This window comes from Mycena indigotica (genome assembly GCF_014461135.1).
Source record: "Mycena indigotica strain 171206Taipei chromosome Unknown Mind.scaff0001, whole genome shotgun sequence".
NCBI lineage: Eukaryota > Fungi > Basidiomycota > Agaricomycetes > Agaricales > Mycenaceae > Mycena > Mycena indigotica.
In genome coordinates this window covers 2,210,782-2,234,166 of record NW_023503000.1, presented here as the reverse complement: position 1 = coordinate 2,234,166, position 23,385 = coordinate 2,210,782, and the positions used below count along the sequence as shown (strand labels likewise).

Sequence of the window (23,385 nt, the reverse complement as noted above, 5' to 3'; positions counted from 1 at the left end):
CTGTGACTGGCACGTGCGCGGCAATCAAGTTGACATTGATGCGAACATTTATCGCCACACACACTTTGTTTTTGTCCTCCCACGATTTTACGGATGGAAGACTCTCAACGGCCCGCGCTCACTCCACGAGCCTGTCAGCTGCCCAGGTTTTCTATACGCTCAAAACTCCGAAGTTGGTCCACTCGACCAACGGGATCACGCGTTGGCCGACATACGAAGTGCATGCGCGTCAAATCAGACGAACCCCAATAGCTTTAAAAAGTGACTGTGCCTTAGAGCTCTTCCCCAGGCTTCTCTTCCTCGGACCGCTTCTTGCGCCAGTCTCTCTCTGCAGCCATGTCCTCAGGCAACAGTATTGACGAAAAGACTGCTGCTCATGTCGAAAAAGGCGACGTGTTGCACGCAGAAGTCTTGAAGGACAATGCGCTCCTTAATGATGCATTCGATGGAGAGAACCACGAGCACCAAGAGACGGTTTGGCAGGCAGCCAAGAGCCATCCAATGGCGTGTCTCTGGGCTTTCATTATGTGTTTTACGATTGTCATGGAGTCGTTCGATATGTTCCTGAACGGGAATTTTGTCGCCTTACCGTCGTTTGCGAAACGCTATGGCGTCTTGGTCGATGGGAAGTACACCATTCCCACTAAAGTGCGCGGTTTCCAATCTGATCCTTTGCACGGTCTAATGTTGTTCCAGTGGCAATCAGCACTCTTCCAGTCAGGTCAATGTGGAGCGTTTGTTGGTGTTTTCCTTGCCGGCCCGATCACGAATCGTATTGGATATCGTTGGACTACAATTGTAGCGCTCCTTTTGATGAACGCGACGATTTTCGTGTCCTTCTTCGTACGTCTTTCTTTTTCACAAGCAGAGTGTCAAGAGCTCAATATCGACAAGGCCGACTCACTGGCGGTGCTTACCGTTGGTCAAGCACTGGAAGGTGTTCCATGGGGTCTTTTCATCGCCAACTCGCCCGCCTATGCATCTGAAGTTGTACCCCTCGCTCTTCGTGGAGCGGTGACATCGACGCTCCAGATGAGTTGGAGTATTGGTTCCATTATCGTCGCCGCTGCTACGCTGGGTTATAACAAGCGGGATGACGAATGGTCCTGGCGCGTTCCTTTGGCATTGCAATGGATCTTCCCCACTCCATTACTCATCTTCATCTTTTTCGCTCCGGAGTCGCCTTGGTGGCTTGCTCGCCGCGGCCGCAAGGAAGAAGCTCTGAACTCAGTGAGGCGTTTATCGTCAAAGACAGAGGACCCTGCCCAAAAACTTGCAATGATTGAACGCACGGTCGAAATCGAGGCTGCACAAGGCGGAGACCCGACTTTGCTTGATCTCTTCCGAGGGACAGACCGTAGGAGAACCATCATTATTTGCTTGATGTATGCGAGCCAAAACTTTGCTGGCAATCTCATTGCCAATCAGGCCACCTTCTTCTTCGAGCGTGGGTCCATTACCTCCACTCCTGCTTACCTAACTAATGACTATCATCAGAGGCTGGGATTGCCTCCGACCGTGCATTCCAACTCAATCTGATCAACTCTTGCCTGCAATTTGTCGCCAACGTCCTGGCCTTGCCGCTCTCCGCCTGGTTTGGTCGTCGAACGATCTATCTTTGGGGGACTGCCATCAACGTCATGTTCCTCTTCATCCTCGGCATTTGTGCCTCCGTCAAGCAGACCCAGTCAACCTCCTTCGCCCAAGCCTGTCTCGGCGTCATCATCTCCTTTGTCTTCGCGGGGGCAATGGGTCCAAGCTCGTGAGTTGCACTGATCATCATGGTTTTGGTTTGTCAACTTATCATTTTATTTAGCTATACGACTATCTCAGAAACGTCCTCTGTTCGCCTGCGTGCCCTGAGCACTGGAGTCGGGCGAGCGGCCTATTACGTGGCAGAAATTCCCATGATCTACCTAGCCAGCCAAATGCTCAACGCGACGGGCTGGAATCTCGCCGGAAAATGCGGCTTTGTGTGGGGTGGAACCGCACTCGTCTGCTGGATCCTTGCCTACTTCGGGCTCCCCGAACTCAAGCACCGCAGCTACCGCGAAATCGACATCTTATTCCACCGCAAAGTCCCAGCTCGCAAATTCAAGTCCACTGTGATCGATGTAAAAGAGAACGAATAAATTTTACAAGATGTAGCCTTATGTTTGATGACCATCAATTTTTCTGTGATCATGACATGTTCTTATCAGATATCATCGATCCAGGTGTAGAACTTCGATCGCCCTGCCGCGCTTCAGCTGTACCAACTCTTCAGGCTCAAGTACTTTCACAAGCGTCTGCAGCCATGCTTCTCCCTGTTCAAAAGCGACGAATGGGTAGTCCACCGAGTATAAAATGCGGTCAAAACCTATTTGCGCAGCGTGGAACTTGAGCAGGTCTGTCGCAAAATTGCCGCTAGTCGTTTCCAGAATGTTGTGTTGAAGATAATGCGCTATGGTCTTGTTCATGGGCGGACGGATGGCAGAACCACCAATCACTCCGGCAAGCGCTGGGATTATTCAGCGCTCTTGTTTACAAAAAAGCCACAGAGTGCATACCATTGTCGATGCGCCAAATATCCGAAGGAATCCGTTCACCTAAGAGTATCCAGTTGAAATCAACCTATAGATTAGTAGCTTACCCAGGTGTCCAACGAGAATTTGGAGTGATGGGAAGCGGCTGGAGGAAAAGTATTAGATTATTGAAGGACAGGTATAACTTGGACTCACTCGAACACGCCGTTGCCACATAGTCCAAGAATATGATTAGACAGGGTCACCGCGAATTCCTGTCATAAGCGGGTCTGCCTGGGGCCATCGAGAGAGATACACACCTGAGAAGCACCTTGGAGGTATTGAGCGTGACCGAATAGGGGTGTCTGGATGGATTTGATGTTGGTTCGAGGATGCAAGTACACGGGAACGTCCAATTCCGTCACCTGACAAGCTCAAACACCTAAAAATAACTCAAGCAGCGGCTTACCGTCTCCCAAAATACATCGTATGCTGGTTGGTCGTAGAACAGAAGGGTATCTTCGCAATAATAAGCAGACAAGGACAGGGCGAAAGGGCTTATTCAAACCACTATTTGGCCCTGAAACCTGATAGTCGTTGACTAATGCACCAAGGAAACCCAGCTGCGTCACAGCCCTCCTCAGCTCGGTGGCTGCTGCAGCGGGATCATGCATCGCAAGGGCCGCAAAGGCACCAAATCGAAGAGTATTGTTGGAGATCGCTGCCGCTAGTCCATCGTTGAACGTCCGGGCGGCTTCTTCAGCCACAGTTTGATTGGCGATACCCTGGAGAATGGAGCTAAGCAAGTGCTACCGCATGATCATGAAGACTCGATTGACCTGAGTACAAGGACTAGCGCAAGACAGGACCACATAGTCGACCGCATTCTTGTCCATGCTTTGGAGTCGTTGGTTGTGAATATCCTGGAGGTTGGCGAGCAAAGTCGAGGATCCTCCTGTTATTGAATCCAGTTGTGCACCAAGCTCATTCAACAATGTGCATACCCATTCCGCTACCCAGATGAGCCGCAATCATAATCAGCAGAAAGACCAACAAACGTTAACTGAATGAGCGTTGCTGTAGTGTACGCCTCCTCAAAAGCGATAGAGCCTTTCCCAGTGTTGTTCCATCGCCGGGCGTTGACGAGTTGGAGAACCGAGAGGAATGCAGCGAAAAGTAGCGTGGCCAACATCTTTCTGAAGGCGAAAGTTGCTCATCTCGGGTTTTATTCTTGCGCGAAGAGCCATAACGTTACGATGGTAGGCAGCCGACCAGAAGTCAGGTACAGAACGGAGCGGCGAGAAGCGGGCCCCGAGATACTTCTATGCTTCGGCTCTTCGGAACAAGGGCGAGGATCTTATACCGTCAGTTGTTCGTGAACGCGTCGAGGTGATCACGTGGTCGCGGGGGGAAGTTAGTGAGTGGATAAAATATAATATAGCGCTAGCGCTCACTATCGAGCCGGTTACATGAACATACTCGACATCGGTCCTGACACATAGGCCATAGGTTTCATAGGTGGATGTGGAACTGCCTCGAAGACAGTATATTCCTGTGAACCTTCTGCGTCGATCCGAATCTGTTCACCCAGTATCAGAAGATGAGAGTTTGAGGGCTGATGGGTCAACTCACAAAGGCACCTTTATTGCCGCCTTGGTCCACGTAGTTGGGTGCTGAGAAGACCTGAAAGAAGATGAGCGGAATAACAAACACCCAAAGCTGCTTACTGTTGTGCACAGTCCGTCATGTTCTATCTCGTAACCGTCTGCCAGTGGTCAAAGATTCACACTATGGGAACGAAGAATCGACTCACTCTGTCGGACTTCGTGACTTCGCATTATACCAGTAACACCGTTAAGAGTGCACCATTTCTTGGTCACGTCAGGGCCAAACGCAATGCCGACACCCTAACAAGATCAGCTAGATCTGATAAACGAAGAGTCAATTTACTCGTTTACTGGGTCCCCGTCCAGGCATTACTTGAGGGTCAGTCCACAAAAGCTTGATCGAGTAAGCAAACTTTATCGCATTCAACTTGGTTCGTTTGACTTACTTCACACATGATTCCTTCTTGCCCAGGTTGACGACCCACGCGTTGGATTTTACGAATGTCGTCCAGAGTGACATCATCTTTGCTGAAAAGGCCGCCATGTACCACGAAATATCGCTTTCGCCCATCTGGCGACAAGATCGCGGTTCCAACCTTGTTGGGTAATGGAGGCTTTGTTGCAGAGACGAGTGTGGCCAGCGGCACTTGTACAGTGGGTTGAGTGTTTTACGTCAGCCAACAAGAACTCACGAGTTGTGAACACATGTTCGAAGAGCTCAAGAAGTGGATCAGGATATTTGCAGTTCATATCGTCCAACGGAATTACCTTATATGACAACTCGCCATGCTTGTGTTTGGCCTCGCCCTCGAATCCGTATGTCCGGTTCATGTCCCTGGCTTCGTGATTTCCCCTGTTAATGTACATATATCGTGGGTATAACCCTGAACAGCTCTGATCAGACAGCCAAACGAGAATTGTAACGTGAACCCACATTTGAAGGCAAATGCGGTTAGAATAACCTCTATTGACCAAGATCCACGGTCAACGAGGTCTCCGTTCATTAACAAATAGTGTTTTTCATTCGGTTCGCCGGTCAATGAATAAAGGTGAAGGAGATCGTAGAATTGGCTGCATCATCGTCAGACAACGCCGCCACTGAAAGAAAAAAGGAATTTCACCCATGAACATCCCCAATCACATCGCAAGTTACCCCTTCCTCGATGTCCACGGTGACCAAGCTCTCTTCTGACTGTCTCAGTTGAAAAACTTAATCCCATGCTAAGAACAGATCAACATACCGCAAAGTGGTCGTGTGCACCTAAAACGATTTCCCAGACGTAGCGTTTTGGGAGAGTTTTGCCCTGCTTAAACCATTCAATCATGGCTTTGATGAAATCATGGGTTATGCTATATTTTCCGTCCGTGAGCTCCAGTTTGGGTCCTGCGTAAGTCTTCTCGACCTCACATCCACCTACGTTATTAGTGCACATGATTACAGGCACAGAGATCCTCACCTTCTGCGATTATTTCTCTGCACCTGAGAACGGTACTTTTTTCGCCCTCAACCTCTATGGCCTGTTTAAACAGTTGGAACCCCGGAATAGCTTCAGCCCACAGTGCAGACCTTCTCAAACTCGATCTTCTTGATCAGTTTTTGGGTTGCAGTGAGTTGGGCGCGGACGGAGTCATTCTTGGGCTCAAGAACGAGGACTTTGCGAAAGTCTCCGACGGCCGCTTGGGGTTTTAACACTTGTAGCTGACAGAGTGCGCGTCGATAATACGCTTTGGAGTACTTTGGGTCTAGTTGGATCGCCTGAGCTAATAAGAGAACAAGTCAGCGGGATGGGTCAAAGATAAGTGAAATCAACAAACTGGCATCACTCAATGCGTACCCGAACTCTTCAAGTTTCATGCGAGTGAAAGCGCGATTGCACCATATTGTGGCATCGTTTGGGTTTTTGTCGATGGCTTGGGAGTATAAGTCGGCTGCAGAGGCAAAGTCGTGTGCTAAGAGTGGGCGTTCGTTTTCCGCGCTTAAATGACAAAAACCAAATGAAGCAAACCTGCAAACGCCTTGTTCGCATCTGCTTTGAGCCTTGCTGCCTCTGATCTCTCCTCCTCTGAGACTTCGATAGTCAAGGCTTGCAATTGAGGCGATGGGGCGGAAGACGGTGGCGATGAGGCAGTGAGAGCAGGCGAACTCGGAACTGAAGACGAATCTGACATCGTCAAGACCGGGGAAAGTTTATGTTGCGATCAGAGTCACATCACGCTCAGCTCAACATAAGCCAAGTGACAAGGGTTGTTGTCAACTGTGTTGAGACTAAGTACTAGGTGTATACAGATTGTAGCCTACAATCCATCGAGCGATAAACCGGGTATAAGGCGCCAGGCGTGAGTGAACGTGACCTGGAGTTAGGCATGCCGGATACGAGTAACAGCGGCCACAGAGAGACAAGATAACAGGGAACGCCTAACGACAAACCGCCAGGTTGAAATACTTGCCCAGACCCTGAGAGTAAGCGTCAATGTTCAAGATCCAACCATTCATCCACTGGAACAAGCTAGAAAATTGCCCTCATAAGATATTCATAGCAACAAGAGAGTGATAACGCACTAATCCATGTTGTTCTGGCAGAGACAGCAAGCCGAGTGCCGAGCAGCGGTAGCTTTGCCCTTGTTCAAGTTAGAAGGGTTGAACATTTCTGGCGGTGGTCGACATACCACTGTGAGACCCCGAGACCATCCATTGTACATGCCAAGACTCAGCAAAAGATCACCATTGTTGCCGTTGAGGACGTTGGCAAAGTATTTGGCGCCAGTCATGATATTGAACTTGGCGTCTTGGCAATTACCACCCGGCGCTCCACCACACTTGTCCTGCGTAATTTGCATAAGACCTGGTTATAAGTAAGCACAACAATTATTGGATTAGGTGACGCGCACCTTGTTCGCCTCCTCCTCCGACCGTGTGCGGGTTGCAGCTGGATTCCTGCATTGCGAAAGAGGCGAGCATGATAGGCTTCAGACCAAAAGCATTGGCAGCTTCATAGAAGATGTCGACGAAGCTAACAGGAAGTGAATTACTGTGCATTGATGGATAAGGAAGACGGACGCTGCACAAGCGTGGAATGGAGAGCTGGGAGACTTGAGAGCGGTAGCCAGGTCGGCGGCCCTCACATCCTCAACTCGGATGTAGGGAGGATTCCAGCCACCACCTTCAGTTTGGTGGTGAGCAAAAGTTGGCGCACAGAGTAGGGACATACCAGTGAGACCGCAGTTGAGCCAATCGATGCTACCATTGGGACCGGTTGTCTTGGTTGTCTGAGCTGTAAGACTGTTGAGATTCTGCCAAATCGACACTGGCTTCACGCACTAGTCGCCCCATTGTTGCCGCAACGGTCAACTTGAACCTTGATCGTGCCGCTCTGAGCAGCAGCATTATTATTGGTTGGCTTGGCTTTCGGTGCTGTCGTAGCTGCCGGTTTCTTCGTAGCTGCCGGTTTCTTCGATGAGGCTGGCTTCTTAGACGAGGTCTGATGTTTCCAACGAATTTTAATGGACCAGGAAAGATTGAACGAGGCTTACAGGAGCTTTGCATGACTTGCGCTTGCGGACCTGGGTCGCAGTCTGGAGGCCGGGAGCGGGACTACGCGGAGCAACTTTGTGGTGACGAGCTAGCTGGTGGTGTCCGGGATTGATATCGGCATGGACGGCGAGTGCTGCCCCAAGTAGAACGAGTGGAAGAGCCAATAACATGGCGAGTGAGTGAGAGAGGAAGACAAGCAAGGAAAAGTCGGTCAGCCGTCACCGACACATGTAGCTAAGGGGCTTGAGCGATTGATCCAAGATTGATCTCCTACGAACCTGCATTGCTTGTTGATGGCATCGCATCCAAGAGTCTTCCTACCAACTCCACCATTGTAATACCCTTCACTGAGCCCAGTTAGAGGTAGGGTAAGGCAAACTTCAGAGTCTCTGCCGAGAGTTAGCCAAGACTCCAAGCAAAAGCCGGGTTGGAGCCAGTAGCTGCCAAGACGGAATCGCGTTTTAGGAAGGTATTTCCCACGCAATATCGTGACTAAGCTCTGGTTTTGGACAAGTTGCGAACCTCGTGGCAGCCGAACTGAGTCGACGGATCCAAAAATGTACGCACGAAGTTGACAAAAGAGTCAAAGGCAAGTTCCGAATAGGCTCATGAATCAGTTGGAGTTAGTCGGCCGGGTGAGAAATTATACTTATGTAACCGTAACTGCGGACAAGTGAGCAATGAACTGCCTCAGAGGGGAAGTTTTCACGACAAAGAAAAATCCTGCGTGTATGAAATGAGGCACTAAGACCCCGGCAATCGGTTCAACGGTATATCAGAGTGTGTAGAAGTATCTACTGCAAGGCGTGTTGAGTACCTCGGGCTCTGTGAGTCATTTCTTTCCCACCGACTCAGAGTGTGATGTGACGGTGGACGAGTCACAGCCGAGTCACAAGGTTAGGTGTATCGCCCCGACTCTTAAACCGACACAGACCCGAACTTCAGCGCCCTCCCGACTCCACCACTAAACTCTCAACCCGCAGGCCTTTGTCAAGCGACAAAGCCCTGCCATCGGATTGCTCTTAGGTCATTTGACTTGAGACATCCGACCTGCCTCCCAACTAGCGCAATGCTTGCCCAAATACAAACCCGCTCGACCTACGCCTCCCCGAACCGCCAACTCTCTATGACTGTTTCTTTCTTCTTCTCTTACACTATCTCCACCCCCATCTTGAAGGCGAAGGGTACTACTGTCTGAATTTCCACTATAATTCCCTATCGACTCCCATAATCCAACTCAGCTCACCATAAACTCGACAAACACCAAACCATGCACTCGATACATACTCTTGCTCACAGGGCTCCGCCCGCGGCCCGGTCTCGGGCCCGGTGGCAGCCCTACGCTGCTCTTGCTTCTGCATCATCATCGTCATCATCCTCCACTGACTCTCCATCTCTTTCAACCCCGGCCACTTCTGTATCACCATCCCCAAAGCCTACCCCATTATGCGAGACAGAGCGTCTCAAAGCTCACTCGTCTATGCCTCAACTCCCAAAGGAGTCTAAGAACAAATATGTGACAGGTTTAGTCGGTGCGTCCTTCCTTGTAATCGTTTTCCTTATATTCAATCAGCCAAGATCAAGCCGTGAAATCGCTTTGCGAAATATGGCGTCCACAAGACATCCCCACTGTTTTTCTCACATCCAATAAGCCAACAATTGGCCCCGAAATTCCCCTTCCACCCCGCGCCTCCCATTTGCCGACTTCAGCTTCTCCCCTCCTACGTGGAGAGCCAGACATCACCAGTGGACTTCACAGAAATAATCTCGTTCCCATGAAGGGCTTTGTACACGAGGTTCTCCGCCGTTCACGCACTTCTGGCTCAGTCCTACAGACAGCATTGTGCTATCTTGAAGCTATCCGCTCGCAAGTCCCAGAGCTAGTCGCCAAAGAGCAATCGGGAGAAGGAACATTCATCCGGTATGACTCAGATAGCCGCATCACGCCAGCCACACCAGCCGAGCTTGCTCTGGAAGCACAACTTTCTGCCTCATCAGATATCGAGTTGTCTGCAACTGACGACGAAACAGTCATGGACACTGTCCGAGTTACCTTTGACGACGATGTAGTCGGCACGGCCACACCGTTCGTCAGTTCATCGATGGATAACAACGACAAAATACTGGGTAGCGAGTCATTCGCCTTACTCCCCTCTCCACTTTTGTGCCCTCGCCGGGCCTTCCTGGCTTCTCTCATCCTCGCTTCCAAATTCACACAAGACAAGTGTTATTCGAATCGCGCCTGGGCGAAACTCTCTGGTCTACCGGCCAAAGAGATTGGTCGCTGTGAGCGAGCCCTCGGAGATGCCTTAGATTGGCGTCTCTGGGTTGGCAAAACGCCCGCTACCTCGCCAGCCGCTTCATCTAGCACTCGTCCACTTGGAAGATGCCAAAGTGAAACTGCTCTGCCTGCCTCGACCCCGGCCAATAAGCGCCCTCTTCGACGCTCATCAACGGTTCCTACTGATGCGTTTGCATGTGGAGAAAAGGAGTACATTCCTGTCGCAGATAAGCTGTGGCCGGGAAGCCAACTGGGCAGAAAGGCTCAGGAAGATGAGTCAATGGAGTCACCGAAGGTAAGTATCGACTCCATCTTGGGAGTAAAACTGATCATTTTCCTTTCTTTTCTAGGGTGATTCGTTTTACTCTACGTCCTCAAGTTCGAGTCATTCGGGCAGTCCGATTCCTCCTACGCCGGGACTCAGTTACTCGCCTTCCTCGACTGAATCAGATTCCTCATCGGGAGATCGCACGATTCAGATGTCAACATTCCTGGACGACGCTATGGCCAGCGGTTGTGGAGATACTTGGGGACCAGCTCCGACGTCACCCACGCTGTCGGGTCTTGCTTTTGAAGCGGCTCTCCGTGTTGCGCCGGTGCCGGCATTCGGCAATAAACTTGGACCGGATGCTGCATGGCAATGGGCTGGATACAATTTCGCCAAGTTTGCGCCAGTGCCGCCGCCTTTGGCTGTGGACTATTCTGTCGCAGTTTCCTGACTACTGTTTTGCTTTTCCTCTCCTTTCTTCCTTTCTCTCCTCTCCCCCTCGAATGTACTCTATATTTCCTTGTTTTTTTATTATCAGCTCTCTCGTCCCTCATGACTCTTGTTTCTCAAGAAAAACAGATAAACGAAGCCCCAACACACTCCTCGTGCCACCTCCTCCCCATATGCCGACGTCCTATGCCATGCCTCCTACTGTATGTTGTCTGTCTCCGCATATTCTGTACCGAGTAGCTGGTTGTGCTTGTACGTATACCCAAACCAATAGACCTGTGGCCGGGTCTTCACCAAACTCAAAAGCTGTATTCCAAGGTCGACAACACTATCGTTTACCGACAATACCCATTTTGTCTCGCTTTCCACCCTTGCGTTTGGCGGCCTGCGACAAGGACATGTAAGCATATGGATCCACACCGCCCCTTTTAATATCGCCACCAGCTTTCTACACGAAAAATTTCAGCTATCAGGTGCAAAACAGGAAAGCAGGGCAGACCTTGGCTTTGAATTCGTGGCCAAACTTGGCCTCTGAACGACCCTTGGCTTTCTTGGCTGACTTTGGCGCCCCTCCTGGCTCAACATCACCCATCTCTACGTCTCCATCAACATCTTCGTTTTCTCTCCTTCGTTTCTTGGTGTCTTTGTTGAACTTGACTCGGCCGTTCGCGCCTCTTGTGAAGCCATCAACCGACGTCAAGTTTTCTCTATATGCAGCGCCAGCAATATCTGCATCCTCCCCTAACTCGGCATCGTCGTCATCGCCATCAATAAGCATTTTCCCAGTCTCTTCGTCGGTCTTGAAACGAGCTGCATCCTGACCAGGTTTCCTTCGACGTTCGGATTTTGCCTCTGCGAAAGAAATGTTCAGCATATTATCTCGGTAAAAAAAGAAAATTATATTACGTGTAATGCGGGAAGCAGCGCCTTGAAGTAGGTCCATTGGCTCATCGTCGTCAATGCGGATGCGGGCCCCTGATTCTCCGCCTCGTCTTTTGCCTGTTGAGCGCTGTTGTTGATGAGGTTCGTCATCGTCGCTATCTCCTAGTTCGCTCTCGCTTCCATATAGAACATCCTCGAATGCATCGCCAGTGGCCTGTTTATTGGTAGGCTACAGAAAAATTAGTTTGGTCAAGACAGAAATCATGGCAGCTACCTCGTCTTCGTCTTCGTTCGCCTGGGCTTTCTTCCGCTTTGCCCGTTCTTTACGCTTCTTAATATTCTCAAGGACTTTTTTAGCCTCGTCCTCGCCTGCATAGCCGTAAACCTCGTTCCACCCGAATCGCCTCAGCATTCGTTCAAAGATGTGGCGGACTTTGACTTTAAAGTGGTTCTTGTGGTCGTGAGACCAGCCAAGAAGGGCAGGCACCAAGGTTGGGAGGTGGGGGCGAACGAGATCGGCAGGGAGAGAGTGGATTGCAAGCTTGACGAATCCTAGAATCGACTTCACAATTTCGCGATTGGCAGAGCTGATAAAGACAAAGAGAGTGCTGAGGATCTCACTGTGCATAGAAGCTGGAATAGAATCTGACGCAAGATAAGTAGAAAATCATCGCAGGAAACTAGACTAACCTTTGAACTCGAAGACCAGTCTTGATATTGCAGTGACAGTCGCACTGATCATATGTGGACTGGCTCCGGCCAACCCGCCAGCGACCATAGTCATAAATTCTTGAATGTTCGCGGTAGCTATCCCTTATTATAAGGAGCATAAAATCAGAGGAGCTGGACGGCTTACTGTCTCCAGCGCCATCTTCCTCCATTCCATCAACGAGACTACGTTTTACGACACCTCCTTGAGCCATCTTCTTCCCCATATCGACGATGAGCTCAAAGGCAGCATCCCTTGCTTTCTCCGAAGGCTCCTTGGTGCCCAAAACTGCCTCGGGAATAAGCGATGGAATCACGTGCAGGGCAGAAGATGGTAATTGGGCAACAAGGAGGGCGAGAAGGCTGAAGCGATCCTGTTATTTCTCAATATCGCACATGAAGTTTCAGAGGATTTGAACGGACCTTTTTCGCAGCAGGGGTGATGCCCTCTAGCGTTTCGTCTAGTTCCTTCAAAACAGTCTCCACCTCGATAGAAACCTTTTTTGTCTCGATCAAACGAGTCAGAATTTTGTATCCCCGCTTTTGGACGCCATTGTCTTTCGCGCAGAGTACGGTTTTTGATAGGCATAATTGGAATAGCTTCTGGGCATCGGCTGACGAGATGTAAGGGAGTAGCAGGAGAACCAAGTCCTGTGTTGTTGCAGCCTCACTGCCGCCTTCGATGCTGCTATGCCGAGGATTCGCAGCCTGGGCGGCTAGATTGTTTTTCAATAACTGCACGATTTTCGATTGAGCAGCAGCAATTTCCTAACAAGTTGAATCATGTCACGGACTCTATCAGATTTGATGAGGCAATACGTACCTTTTCGCCAGCAACACCTGCCCAAGCGCTGATTACATCCCCCACGACTGCGCGGTTGTCGCGTCCCATGGTACCAAAGACATTGAAAAGCACTGCGAGCCAGCTTTCTGCTTGAGTGCGGAGATAGGCAACATTATCGGATGCCTGTGCTGGCGACAATCCGCTTGGATTAGTCGGAGCCGGATCAGTGGCACCAGAAGCAACAGCGACGTTGGAATCGACAATGACCCGGAGGGCCTTTAGTACGGAGGGTCGTAGTTCTGCTTGACCATATAGAAGTCCTGAAAGCAACGACGAAAAAGTGGCGTTAAGCGACTGTCGGATACTTTTTAGATACGTAGCATCTTCCTGTGAGTAGAAAGTTCGCACCTCTTTGAGAGCTGTAGGAGCCCAGCAATACCCAACGAGCCCGGTCCAAATTTGACCAATCAACACACTCCAAAGTTTGGCTTGGGATTGACGATCTTCTGCTTCTGCTGCCTGTTGAAGCGCGAACATCCTTTCACTTAGAGGCACAAAATAGCTAACAAAGTGAGAAAGAGGAGATGGATGCGGTTGCGGAAGCAGAGGTAGTAAGTATGCTCGGGGTTCGCGACCCTCTTGCCTGTGAAAAGATCAGTCGATATTTTTCTGAGTGGGTTCTGAGTAACCTATCGATAGGTTCAAGATTGAGCGGCAGAACACCAAGCAAAACGTGCGGTCCAAGGACTCGCATTGCAGCAGAAAGCGTGACGTCTGCGTCCTCCTTGAATTCGAACCCTTTTTGGATTCGAAGGTCTCCGATGTGCTTGATCAAGGGTAACAGCAGGCTCTCAGCACCGGTTGTTCGCCCATCGGGCTTGTAACGGAGTGCAAGTATGAGCTCAGCGATGACAGTGAGGATTTGGGGGATAGCATTAGCGTACACCAAAGAGTTGAGCTCTTTGGTCACTTGAGTGATGATTTTCCCCAGTGTTGAACGATGATCTGTTTCGGCCAAGGCAGAATCTATCATTGAAGGCGTGATGCAACCAGCGACTCGTCGAAGAGACTCTGCAGCAGCGGTTCTTGTGGAACTATCCGACGATTCCAGATATGAAAAAACAGCCTTCCAAACTCTACCAATCTCTTGGGAGGCAGCATTACTATCAGTAAGACTATATGTTGCCATCGCTGTACCAAGAACTCGAACCCATGCAGGTGATAGCGTTGCATCGGACTTGGACGGCGGGGAGGAAAGGACAGCGTTAAGCACATCAGAAATCTGCTCGTTCACACCAATCGATTCGTCTTCAACAGGAAGGGCGAAGAGGTCGGAGAGGATGGAGTATGATGATTGGGAAAGATATGGATTTCCGAGGCGGGGAAGGCTAAGGAGAAGATTTGAGATAGCTGGGAGCGACTAAAAAGTTGTTCAGAAACAACAAGGCGATGAATGTCTCTCCTTACCGAAGCAGGGAGATTAGGTAAAATGGGTCGTAAAAATGCCAGTACATGAATTGCGGAGTCTGTCCCAGAAGTTTTTGATGGTTTTGCACGGGAGAAAGGGACGATGTTGGCTTCAGAGAGTGCAGATTTGATCCAATCTGCAACTCTTTCGGAATAGGGATGTCGAGAAAGTGGTGCGGGTGGACTTTCTAAAACGTCTTTCACGACATCTGCCGCCTTTTTGCGGACTTTGGGTCGTGGATCGATGCATAGTTGCAGAATAGAAGCGAAGGCCTGACGAATACTCTGGACATCCAGCTGGGAACGGTCCAATGCTCGAAGGACTGCATTGTAAAGGGATAGTTGAGACCTCAACACCGGGGCATGTTGCGTCAATGCAGGGAAAAGAGGTGCGGTGAGGGTCAGGACAGTGTTTAGATGGGAGCGCATGACTGGTACTGGAACGAATGGGGCAACAAGAGCCAGCAGGTAGAGCTCCGCAGGGAGGATATCACCATCGCCAAGGGAAACATCTCGTTTCTGGATTGTGCTGTCGAGTGTGGTGAGTAAAGCTGCGAAATAGGCGGTTGGACTGGGATCGGTTTGTTGCTCGGAGAATGTAGACTCGACGGCAGCAAGAAGGTTGGCTGGCGCCTTCTGATGAGCCAAGTTCGAGTTTGTATGTGGTCGAATCTTCTCTAAGGCTCGATCCATCGTCTCGAAAAATGAGAGAGAAATAACAAAATTTTGTCCGATCATTCCCACGCTACATGCCTGTCTCCTCTCGGCCCCGCGTTCCGACCACGGTGTAAACAACTTTTCTGTCCAGCAAGGCTATAACGAGCCGTACTATGCCTTCGGCTACGCCTTGGTCATATGTCCTGATTCGGTAGGCGTGTTTGCGCACCAGGATTTCCCATTCACTTTCCCAGGTTGCTCTTCCGTTTCGTATTGAAGATTTTCTATGGTACCATAGTCGTCGAGGGCGCAAGCAACGTACCTAAGACCGGGTAGAGCATGAAGTTACTCTGTCTTCTGGCCTAACCTAATAAAGTAAACCATGCATTGTCTGCGCCAACCACAGCAATTCCTTGACCGATGCGCTGATGCTCGTGACGACCATTCCACCCAAGGTTTCATTCTCAAAGATATCATTCTCTCCTGCTCACGTAAAATAAGGAGCGCAATTTCATCCGCCTCACGGCCAAGGCTACTCAGTTCGGCAAACGAACATTTACATCCTGGCTCATTGAAAGTGCTGGCACTGTCCCTATACGCCGAAAGAAAGACTACGCCGAGGGAGAATCCGTAGTAATTCGAATCTCACTTTCCATCAACTCCGTCAACCAAACCATTCTCAGGACAACACGGACACCATGGACAAACTAATCCAGGCTCTGGAAATGGGTGATGCTGTTTGCTTATTCCCTGAAGGAATGAGTCGATACCATCCCAGTGTCGCTCCTCTTAAGACAGGCGGTAGGCTAATCTCCCCGCGAGTCTCTTTATTCATATCTTGTTCAAGTTGCCAGGATGATATCGGACATCCTAACGCGTAACCGTAATAACCCGACCTTCGAGATTTCTCTGCTCAACTGCTCCGTAACGTATATGCAAGTCTTCTTCCCAATCTTTATAGCCCAATTGCTGATATTTTACCAAGGCATCGCGAGCATTTCAGGTCGGATGTGCTTGTCACGTTCCACCCACCCATGGTTTTCACGCCCAAAGTGAGCCGTCTACTTGGAGCACTTTTAAAACATGCCAACAAATTGGGAGACTCATCCTGAGCTGCTCGAACCTGTCGAATTCAGCAATGTTCGTGCGCTCACGGCGCAAATGTCTGAACAGGTCTATCATTTGTCATCATCTTCTCTAATCTAAGGACGGAATAGATTACCTCGGGGACATTCGATTCTCCATCATGGGATCTCGTACGCGTCAGCAAACTAGCCGCAAGGATGTATGCTCCTCTTGGCACCCGCATGACGCTGGGCGACTACGTTCGTGTCGTGAGGACATTTCTTGAGGCTTTTAAAGCTGGAGAACCAGTTTCTGGTTCGGATGATGTCCACACCGTGGATGACGAGAAGGTCTCTGCCGAAACGAGTGACCTCGCAAGACTGCGAGAAGACTTACGCGTAGGATAGCTGCTTCGCTCAGTGCAAATTAGCCTGATTGTCATGTAGGCCTACCAAGACGAGCTTGCGCGCCTTGGAATCAAGGATGACCGAATACGACGACGGCCTTTACCCAGACTTACTATCATAGGACGCATGATTCTCCGAATCACCTGGGCAATCTGTTTATTCTCACTCTCCCTCCCTGGTCTTGTCCTATGGGCCCCCGTCTTTATTACCATAGTCTATGCCGTTCACAACTTCAAAAAGGTAGTCGCAAATAATCACTGGCTTCTGCGCATCTCATTCCTACTCCAGACAGGCCCAATTTTCGACACGTTCGACGAAATCGCACAGTATAAACTAGTGTTTGTCTCCCATCTTTCTTCGATATACTTGGCCTCACCAAGCCTCCTGCAGCTATGGGCTTGTCTCCGGCCTCTGTGTATGGTTTGGTGCAACAGCGGCCACGTTTCCCTTCTCCGTGGTCACCTTTATGCTTGTTCCGGCGCTGATGTGGATGACCTTGCGTTGGTTCGAAGATGCAGTGTCGGCTTTGCGTGCCTTTATGGCATTAGGGCGGTTGCTTCTCGTCGGCCCAACCACCTTGCGAAAGATGTATTGGAAAAGGTGGGGTCATCTGACCGTTTTCTCGTCGTTTGACTCTTCCAATAGGGATGCCCTTTACGACCGAGTGATGAAGCTGGCAATTGATACTCTTGCCTTACCCAACAACCCAGAGGTATATTTTATTCGACACGGAGGACGGGAAAAAGGCCGTGTCAGAGGTCGCTGGGAGTCTGGTTCCCGCTATTTCTCGATCAAGCGGCGACGAAAGAGGGACTGGAATGAAAGTTTACGCTTATACGACATTGTGGACTACCCGGAGGACGATTCTTAAGCGCGGTCACAAGCATTATCATTACCGTACAGATAGAAACTACAGATACAGTCTTGGTTTTAGTACACGTACATTAGAATGGCTGAGGTCGCGGATTTGGAGGTGGTGAGTGGGGCGGCAAGGTCACGGAGTTACTTTCCGGCCCGACATTAGCCGGAGCAACGTCGGTTCGCAGACCGTTATCTCTTGACGGGAGCGTATGACTATCCCTCAGGGCATCAGCCAATTCGCTGTCCGTTCTCCATCGAACTTTTGCATATGTCTCTGGGGCCAGCTCATCGCGAATTTGGGAAGCGCGTTGTCGCTTTGGCCAGACATATGGTGAAGGCGAGGAGGGCCATTTTGGTGTGATGGGCGTACTAGGTGACTGTGGCACGGGAGGTAAGGTAGGGGCAAAAGATTGGTGGCCAATTTCGTCAGCATCTCGAGGAGCAGAAGCAGACGAATAGACAGAGACCGTATCCAAAGACCGAACAGATTGTCCTCTCTTCAATTCAGCCGACCTCGGTACAGTCGCAACTGGTGGTGGGACAGCCAGGTAGACCAATGGTGGCGGCGACAGAGGCATTGGTCTATGTTGTTTCATGGGAGGATGACTGAGAGTAGAAAAATCTCGAGGAGTTTGATTTGGAAGTGCGGGAGTGTTTGTTCGAGACGGAGGTCGTTGGAGGTCACGGATCAGTTGTTGGTAGGTCGACTCTTGTTGCATGACCTCCCGACCGACAAGGTCGTGCCGCTGAGCTTCAGGATCGGTATGGTAAGGCAAAGGTTTCGTATGAGGAAGAGGCGGTTGGGATTGGGCGAGGGATAGCACAGGTATGGAGGGCTTGTCGAAAGCACCTTGCTGGATCCTACGATTCTTGCGGCTACACACATAGAGAGTGACTCCGATAACGACAACGAAGAGGAGAATGGCTCCAGCCACAACAATCCCAATGAATAGCCCTGGAGCTATATTAATGCCTGCATTCTGAAGAGTCTGCAAACATTGGTTAGCCTCGAGTTGATCATGACAAGGGATCACGCACTTGAGCCAAAGAATGCATGAAGGAAGAAAAGAAAAGAAAAAAAAGAAAATGAAGTGAAAGAAAGCGAAAGGGTGCTAGACGACGGGTACTGACGCCGAGAAGGTATTATATGCCCAGACATCGCGACAAGAAGATGAGATGGCACATTGCGATGCAGGCGAAATCAAACAAATTCTGAAGCCCTCTTGATGCGGTTGCAAGGAGATACGCAGACCCGTTTTTAGCTACCACAGAGCGACTTTTTTTCTCCTTGTTTACCGTTCAGAGTTCAACTTTGAGACAAAGGTTTCGAAGATCGGAAGAACGTGGTGTCCTTTGACACACTGTCACAGCTTTCACCAAAATTTGGCTCTCTTTTTCCGCCATCGTCGCATCGGCGGCTGTCCTAGAAATCTACCTCATCTTCTGCTAATTCCTTTGTATTCCCAGCGGTGTACCCTTCTGTATCGATACCCTAGATGTCGCCAGTCGCAATGGCCACCCAAACGCAATTTACTCCCCTCTTAGATGCTCTTCGAACCGCCCCCACAGCTCCTGGTTAGCTTCTCTAACGCGGAGTATTACCTTTTACTCAGAGGAAATTAGATGCAAAGGGTGCCGCAGACAGGATAGCTCGTGAGGTCTCAAAAACGGGAATCCAGAGTCTCCAGTGCGTTCTAACAGCTACTACTTTTTTCTTGTCTTCTCTGAATGATATTTCTCCAGCGATGCTGGTCTATTGGTCTCCCTGCACAATTTCGCCACGAATAAAAAAATCTGGCTACGAACGTGAATCCGCTGCTATCGCTTTCCAATCGCTCGCCAACATTCTGGGTGCTACTGCCGCACCGATGCTACTTCCATCTCTCTCGGTTATCTTCGAACTCTACATGGATAAAGGCGATGTAGTCCGTGTCGCTGCTTCAGCGGCCGTCAAAGCTATTCTCAAACTCTTTCCTCCCGAAGCAACTCGCGTCGTTTTCCGTGAGCTTGAAAACATATTGGCCAATGGAAAATGGAAAACCAAGGTCGGCGTGCTAGACGCCTTTCGATCCTTCGCAACAACAGCCAAAGACGCTGTTGGAGCCGAACTGGCCACCATTCTGCCCAAAATAGAGGCCGCCATGCACGATACGAAGCAAGAGGCTAGTGGAGTGGCGTCTACTCGACAGAAAATGATAACTTTTTTCTAGGTTTCAACTGCTGCCAACAAATGCGCAATTGCCTTGTGTAATACTCTGGCTAATCCCGATCTCACTCCCCATATCCCTGTCCTCGTCAAATGCATGGCGAGTCCTGATACCGTACCTGCTTGCATCAAAGCACTCTCTTCGACAACCTTTGTCGCTGAAGTGACAGCACCGGCTTTGGCTGTCCTTGTGCCTCTGCTTATCCGCGCACTCAACGATAGAAGTATGGAAGTCCAACGTCGCACGGTGGTTGTGATAGACAACCTCGTCAAGCTAGTTCGCGATGAGAAGGTTGCAGCATTGTACCTTAGCTCTCTCGTTGAGGGCACAGAACGGATCGCAAAAGGAGCGGCATTCCCTGAGGTTTGTTGATCTTCATTGACTTTGTGCAGCTATTAATATTGTTCAGGTCCGCGCATTTGGCGAATCCGCTCTCCAAACCTTGCTCAAGGCTGGTGCATCGGTCTCTGGACCTCCAAGCACCCCCCGTGATATTGAAAGGGAAACTGCGGATGCGCTTTCGGCCCTCTTAACGCTCCTCCCCCCAGAACTCACCATCACTTCTCCATCATCTCCAAACAACCCGCCTAGCCCCAAGTATTCTTTATTGGCCCAATCTTTAGCTTTCCAAGCATCCCTCGTTGCCGATCTCGTAAATGAACGGAAGTTCGGCGATAAAAAGATCTGGCAACGATGTGTGGGGGTTTACCTGGAACCTTGGCTAGATTCTGAACGAGGGGCCCAGGTTAGCGAGGCGGTCCGCTCCCACTTCTATGCTATCGAGAAGGTAAGCTCTTCCATCGACTTGCCTCCTGTATTGACGTGTGGTTGAGGCAAAACACGGCGGTGCTGTGACCAGCGATGAGGAAGGAGAAGTGATATGTGATACGCTGTTTTCCCTGGCATATGGCGCTTTGTTGCTGCTCTCGCACACTACATTGCGTCTTGTCCGCGGTCGTCGTTATGGAATCCTCGGGACCAACGGTTCTGGCAAGTCTACCCTCATGCGTCAGTTGCGCGACGGCAAGGTAGAAAACTTTCCCCCGCAAGATCAGCTCCGCACTGTGATGGTTGAGCACTCTTTGCAAGGGGAAGACGGCTCCCTTTCTGTGTTGGACTTCATCGCAGCAGGTGAGACATTATGCTGTCTTGTGTACGTATTAATCATGGGCGATTGTAGACTCAGCCTTGGCAGCTGTTCCTCGGTCAAAGATCAGAGAACAGCTTTTGGAGGTTGGTTTCGATGATGCAAGACAGGCCGATACTGTCGGCGGCTTGTCTGGTGGCTGGAAAATGAAACTCGAGTTGGCTAGAGCCATGCTGTATAACGCCGACCTTTTACTGCTTGATGAGGTGCCCTATTTCCACATCACACGAAAAGACTACTGATCGCCTTTCAGCCTACTAACCATGTTCGTCTTGCAGCGCTTTTTCCGTTTTTACCTGATCATTCTCTCTTAGCTGGACCGCGCGTCCGTTAAATGGCTCGAAGAATATCTGATCGCACATACCAATGTCACCTGTCTTATCGTCAGTCACGACTCCGGGTGAATAGTCTGCTTTCATTATGTTCACGAGAGATTTTGATGGGCTATAGATTCCTAGACAATGTGACGACGGATGTCATTCACTACGAGTCCAAAAAAGTACACATTTCCGAGGCTGATGCTATATGCTGAATCGATCCATCTATCTAGCTTGTCTACTATCCGGGAAACTTGTCCAAGTTTGTCGAAACGCACCCGGAAGCCAAATCCTACTACACGCTGGCCGCGACTAGTGTCAAATTCGCGTTTCCCCCGCCGGGGTCCCTTATGGGGGTCCGTAGCAACACGCGTGCAATTCTGAAGCTCGCAGGTTGTACGTTCACCTATCCTGGTCGATCGACTCCGAGTCTGTTCAACGTCAGCTGTGCCCTCTCGTTATCGAGGTACGGCATCGCTCTGCGATGCGACTTGGTCGTCTCACCAACTCCGCAGCCGCGTCGGCATAGTCGGCCCTAATGGTGCTGGTAAATCGACATTAATCAAGTTGCTGACGGTTTGTATCGTCCCGAATTGAGCGTTGTCACTCATGCTCTGTTAGGGCGAAACCGAACCGCAAGAAGGGTCTGTATATAAACACCCTGCCCTCCGAGTAGGCTATGTTTCTCAACACGCTACCCACCATATAGGCTAGTGGACTGGCACCGATGAGTACCCAGCTCAACTGACAAATAAAATAGAGCGGCACCTGGAGAAAACCCCCATCCAATACATTCAATGGCGATTCCAAGACGGGCATGATCGTAAGCCAAATCAGAATCCGGCGAGGTGTTTCTTATGACCAATCGCAGGCGAGGTGCTGGAAAAGGTTACTCGTGTTCTGACACCGGAAGAGAAAGCTTTGTTAGAACAGGACTGGGTCGGAAGAGATGGCTCCAAACGAAAACTTGAGGTATGTTTTTGATCGTTCGATCATATCAGATCAAAAACAAGTCGCTCATTTGTTGCTCAATAGCTAATCATGGGTCGACAAAAGCTGAAAAAGACATTTCAATATGAAGTCAAGTGGCGAGGGCTGGACCACAGATTCAATACCTGGGTCGCCCGCGATGACTTGCTGCAGAAGGGGCTTACAAAGCTCGTCCAACAATTTGACGATTTAGAAGCATCTCGAGAAGGCGCCGGTACTCGCGAAACATCAACAATCGCCGTCCGCAAACATCTCGAAGACATTGGGCTCGACGGAGACATCGCTCAATATAATGAGATCTCTGGACTCTCCGGTGGTCAAAAAATCAAATTAGTTATCGCTGGTGAGCAATGACCTTATCGTACAGTCACATATTCATCACGTGCTAGCTTGTCTTTGGAGTAAACCTCAGATTTGTATTCTCGATGAACCATCCAATTTCTTGGATAGAGAAGCTCTGGGTGGTCTGGCAGTTGCTATCCGTGACTGGGCTGGTGCAGTGGTGATCATTTCCCACAACAACGAATTTGTTTCTGCGCTGTGTGCGTTTTTTTTTCCTTTCAGTTTTCAGGTGCAGATCCATTTAATCTGGCACAGGTCCTGAGATCTGGAATGTCGAAGCTGGTCACATGACTCACCAAGGCAAGGCCGCAGTGGTCGAAGACGCCTTCCTGGATTCCAAGTCACCCTCTGCGAGCGGCACCAACACACCCGTGCGATCCAACCGAGGGACTCCTGCTGCTTCGGCGAATGGGACCCCGGTTGTCAGTGGAGCAGAGGATGGCGGATCGGCAAAGCCTGTCGTGAAGAAAAAGAAGAAAATGACGCGAAATCAGCTGAAAGCGCAAGAGGAACGCAGACGGTTGAGAAAATTAGCATGGTTGACCAATGGTGGACCACGACCAGAAGACACAGACAGTGATTGAAAGACGGTTATGGAATCAGTTGGTGCTATCGGGTGGCTTTTTTATCACCAAGGCAGATCAATAATGCAGTACACATAGACGGTCGTGTAGGCCAATCCCCCCCGTGAATTGAATGCCAGGTCGTGTTCTGAGAAGGATGTAAACTTTTGGACTGGTGATGTGGCCTCTGGAATCACGTTGTGTTTTTGCCACATTGGGGTTCCTGATTACCTAGAAGCAGAACGAATGCTCCCAGGCTGACAATTTCCTGGCTCAGATCTCGAGGCCGAGAATTAATTGAATTAATGATGACCGGTTCGACGGCTTCATTTCGCGTCGTTCATGA

At 50.0% G+C, this 23,385-nt stretch overlaps 9 protein-coding genes across 9 annotated transcripts; 4 read left to right on the top strand and 5 right to left on the bottom strand.

The window, feature by feature from the left end:
- Positions 1-336: 336 nt before the first annotated feature.
- MIND_00060900 (Maltose permease) lies at positions 337-2,132 on the top strand (the record flags this gene model as incomplete). The annotated part of the gene is made up of 5 exons (XM_037357573.1): positions 337-648; positions 697-843; positions 895-1,447; positions 1,498-1,762; positions 1,817-2,132. The coding sequence occupies 5 exons, from the start codon at positions 337-339 to the stop codon at positions 2,130-2,132; spliced, it is 1,593 nt and encodes a 530-aa protein (XP_037225483.1).
- A 72-nt stretch (positions 2,133-2,204) lies between these two features.
- On the bottom strand, positions 2,205-3,696 carry MIND_00060800 (Serine/threonine-protein phosphatase; the record flags this gene model as incomplete). The annotated part of the gene is made up of 9 exons (XM_037357572.1): positions 2,205-2,500; positions 2,550-2,588; positions 2,633-2,670; positions 2,721-2,779; positions 2,825-2,929; positions 2,974-3,023; positions 3,073-3,289; positions 3,344-3,459; positions 3,555-3,696. 9 exons carry the CDS (start codon positions 3,694-3,696, stop codon positions 2,205-2,207), a joined length of 1,062 nt encoding a protein of 353 aa, XP_037225482.1.
- A 273-nt stretch (positions 3,697-3,969) lies between these two features.
- Positions 3,970-6,280, bottom strand: MIND_00060700 (Serine/threonine-protein phosphatase; the record flags this gene model as incomplete). Its single annotated transcript, XM_037357571.1, has 14 exons — positions 3,970-4,083; positions 4,137-4,187; positions 4,232-4,269; positions 4,318-4,411; positions 4,455-4,505; positions 4,558-4,757; positions 4,804-4,995; positions 5,046-5,182; positions 5,233-5,303; positions 5,353-5,525; positions 5,569-5,629; positions 5,679-5,872; positions 5,927-6,061; positions 6,118-6,280. The coding sequence occupies 14 exons, from the start codon at positions 6,278-6,280 to the stop codon at positions 3,970-3,972; spliced, it is 1,674 nt and encodes a 557-aa protein (XP_037225481.1).
- A 247-nt stretch (positions 6,281-6,527) lies between these two features.
- Positions 6,528-7,813, bottom strand: MIND_00060600 (Membrane-bound lytic murein transglycosylase F; the record flags this gene model as incomplete). Its single annotated transcript, XM_037357570.1, has 8 exons — positions 6,528-6,618; positions 6,672-6,730; positions 6,779-6,954; positions 7,001-7,122; positions 7,170-7,272; positions 7,321-7,383; positions 7,431-7,590; positions 7,643-7,813. 8 exons carry the CDS (start codon positions 7,811-7,813, stop codon positions 6,528-6,530), a joined length of 945 nt encoding a protein of 314 aa, XP_037225480.1.
- A 1,100-nt stretch (positions 7,814-8,913) lies between these two features.
- Positions 8,914-10,643, top strand: MIND_00060500 (uncharacterized protein; the record flags this gene model as incomplete). The annotated part of the gene is made up of 3 exons (XM_037357569.1): positions 8,914-9,175; positions 9,222-10,219; positions 10,275-10,643. The coding sequence occupies 3 exons, from the start codon at positions 8,914-8,916 to the stop codon at positions 10,641-10,643; spliced, it is 1,629 nt and encodes a 542-aa protein (XP_037225479.1).
- Positions 10,644-10,970: 327 nt separating this feature from the next.
- Positions 10,971-15,176, bottom strand: MIND_00060400 (rRNA processing protein; the record flags this gene model as incomplete). The annotated part of the gene is made up of 11 exons (XM_037357568.1): positions 10,971-11,090; positions 11,142-11,494; positions 11,549-11,753; positions 11,799-12,169; positions 12,215-12,331; positions 12,381-12,606; positions 12,656-13,000; positions 13,056-13,370; positions 13,425-13,659; positions 13,706-14,436; positions 14,484-15,176. The coding sequence occupies 11 exons, from the start codon at positions 15,174-15,176 to the stop codon at positions 10,971-10,973; spliced, it is 3,711 nt and encodes a 1,236-aa protein (XP_037225478.1).
- A 137-nt stretch (positions 15,177-15,313) lies between these two features.
- On the top strand, positions 15,314-17,483 carry MIND_00060300 (PlsC domain-containing protein; the record flags this gene model as incomplete). The annotated part of the gene is made up of 13 exons (XM_037357567.1): positions 15,314-15,351; positions 15,395-15,472; positions 15,517-15,595; positions 15,642-15,773; positions 15,824-15,941; positions 15,988-16,075; positions 16,126-16,192; positions 16,242-16,313; positions 16,358-16,603; positions 16,652-16,852; positions 16,901-16,950; positions 17,003-17,212; positions 17,258-17,483. 13 exons carry the CDS (start codon positions 15,314-15,316, stop codon positions 17,481-17,483), a joined length of 1,605 nt encoding a protein of 534 aa, XP_037225477.1.
- A 73-nt stretch (positions 17,484-17,556) lies between these two features.
- On the bottom strand, positions 17,557-18,529 carry MIND_00060200 (uncharacterized protein; the record flags this gene model as incomplete). The annotated part of the gene is made up of 2 exons (XM_037357566.1): positions 17,557-18,462; positions 18,512-18,529. The coding sequence occupies 2 exons, from the start codon at positions 18,527-18,529 to the stop codon at positions 17,557-17,559; spliced, it is 924 nt and encodes a 307-aa protein (XP_037225476.1).
- Positions 18,530-19,218: 689 nt separating this feature from the next.
- Positions 19,219-23,060, top strand: MIND_00060100 (uncharacterized protein; the record flags this gene model as incomplete). Its single annotated transcript, XM_037357565.1, has 16 exons — positions 19,219-19,644; positions 19,684-20,043; positions 20,090-20,467; positions 20,514-20,811; positions 20,861-21,033; positions 21,081-21,092; positions 21,142-21,227; positions 21,278-21,326; positions 21,378-21,610; positions 21,660-21,720; positions 21,766-21,816; positions 21,859-21,967; positions 22,016-22,116; positions 22,180-22,477; positions 22,524-22,676; positions 22,732-23,060. The coding sequence occupies 16 exons, from the start codon at positions 19,219-19,221 to the stop codon at positions 23,058-23,060; spliced, it is 3,117 nt and encodes a 1,038-aa protein (XP_037225475.1).
- Positions 23,061-23,385: the final 325 nt, after the last annotated feature.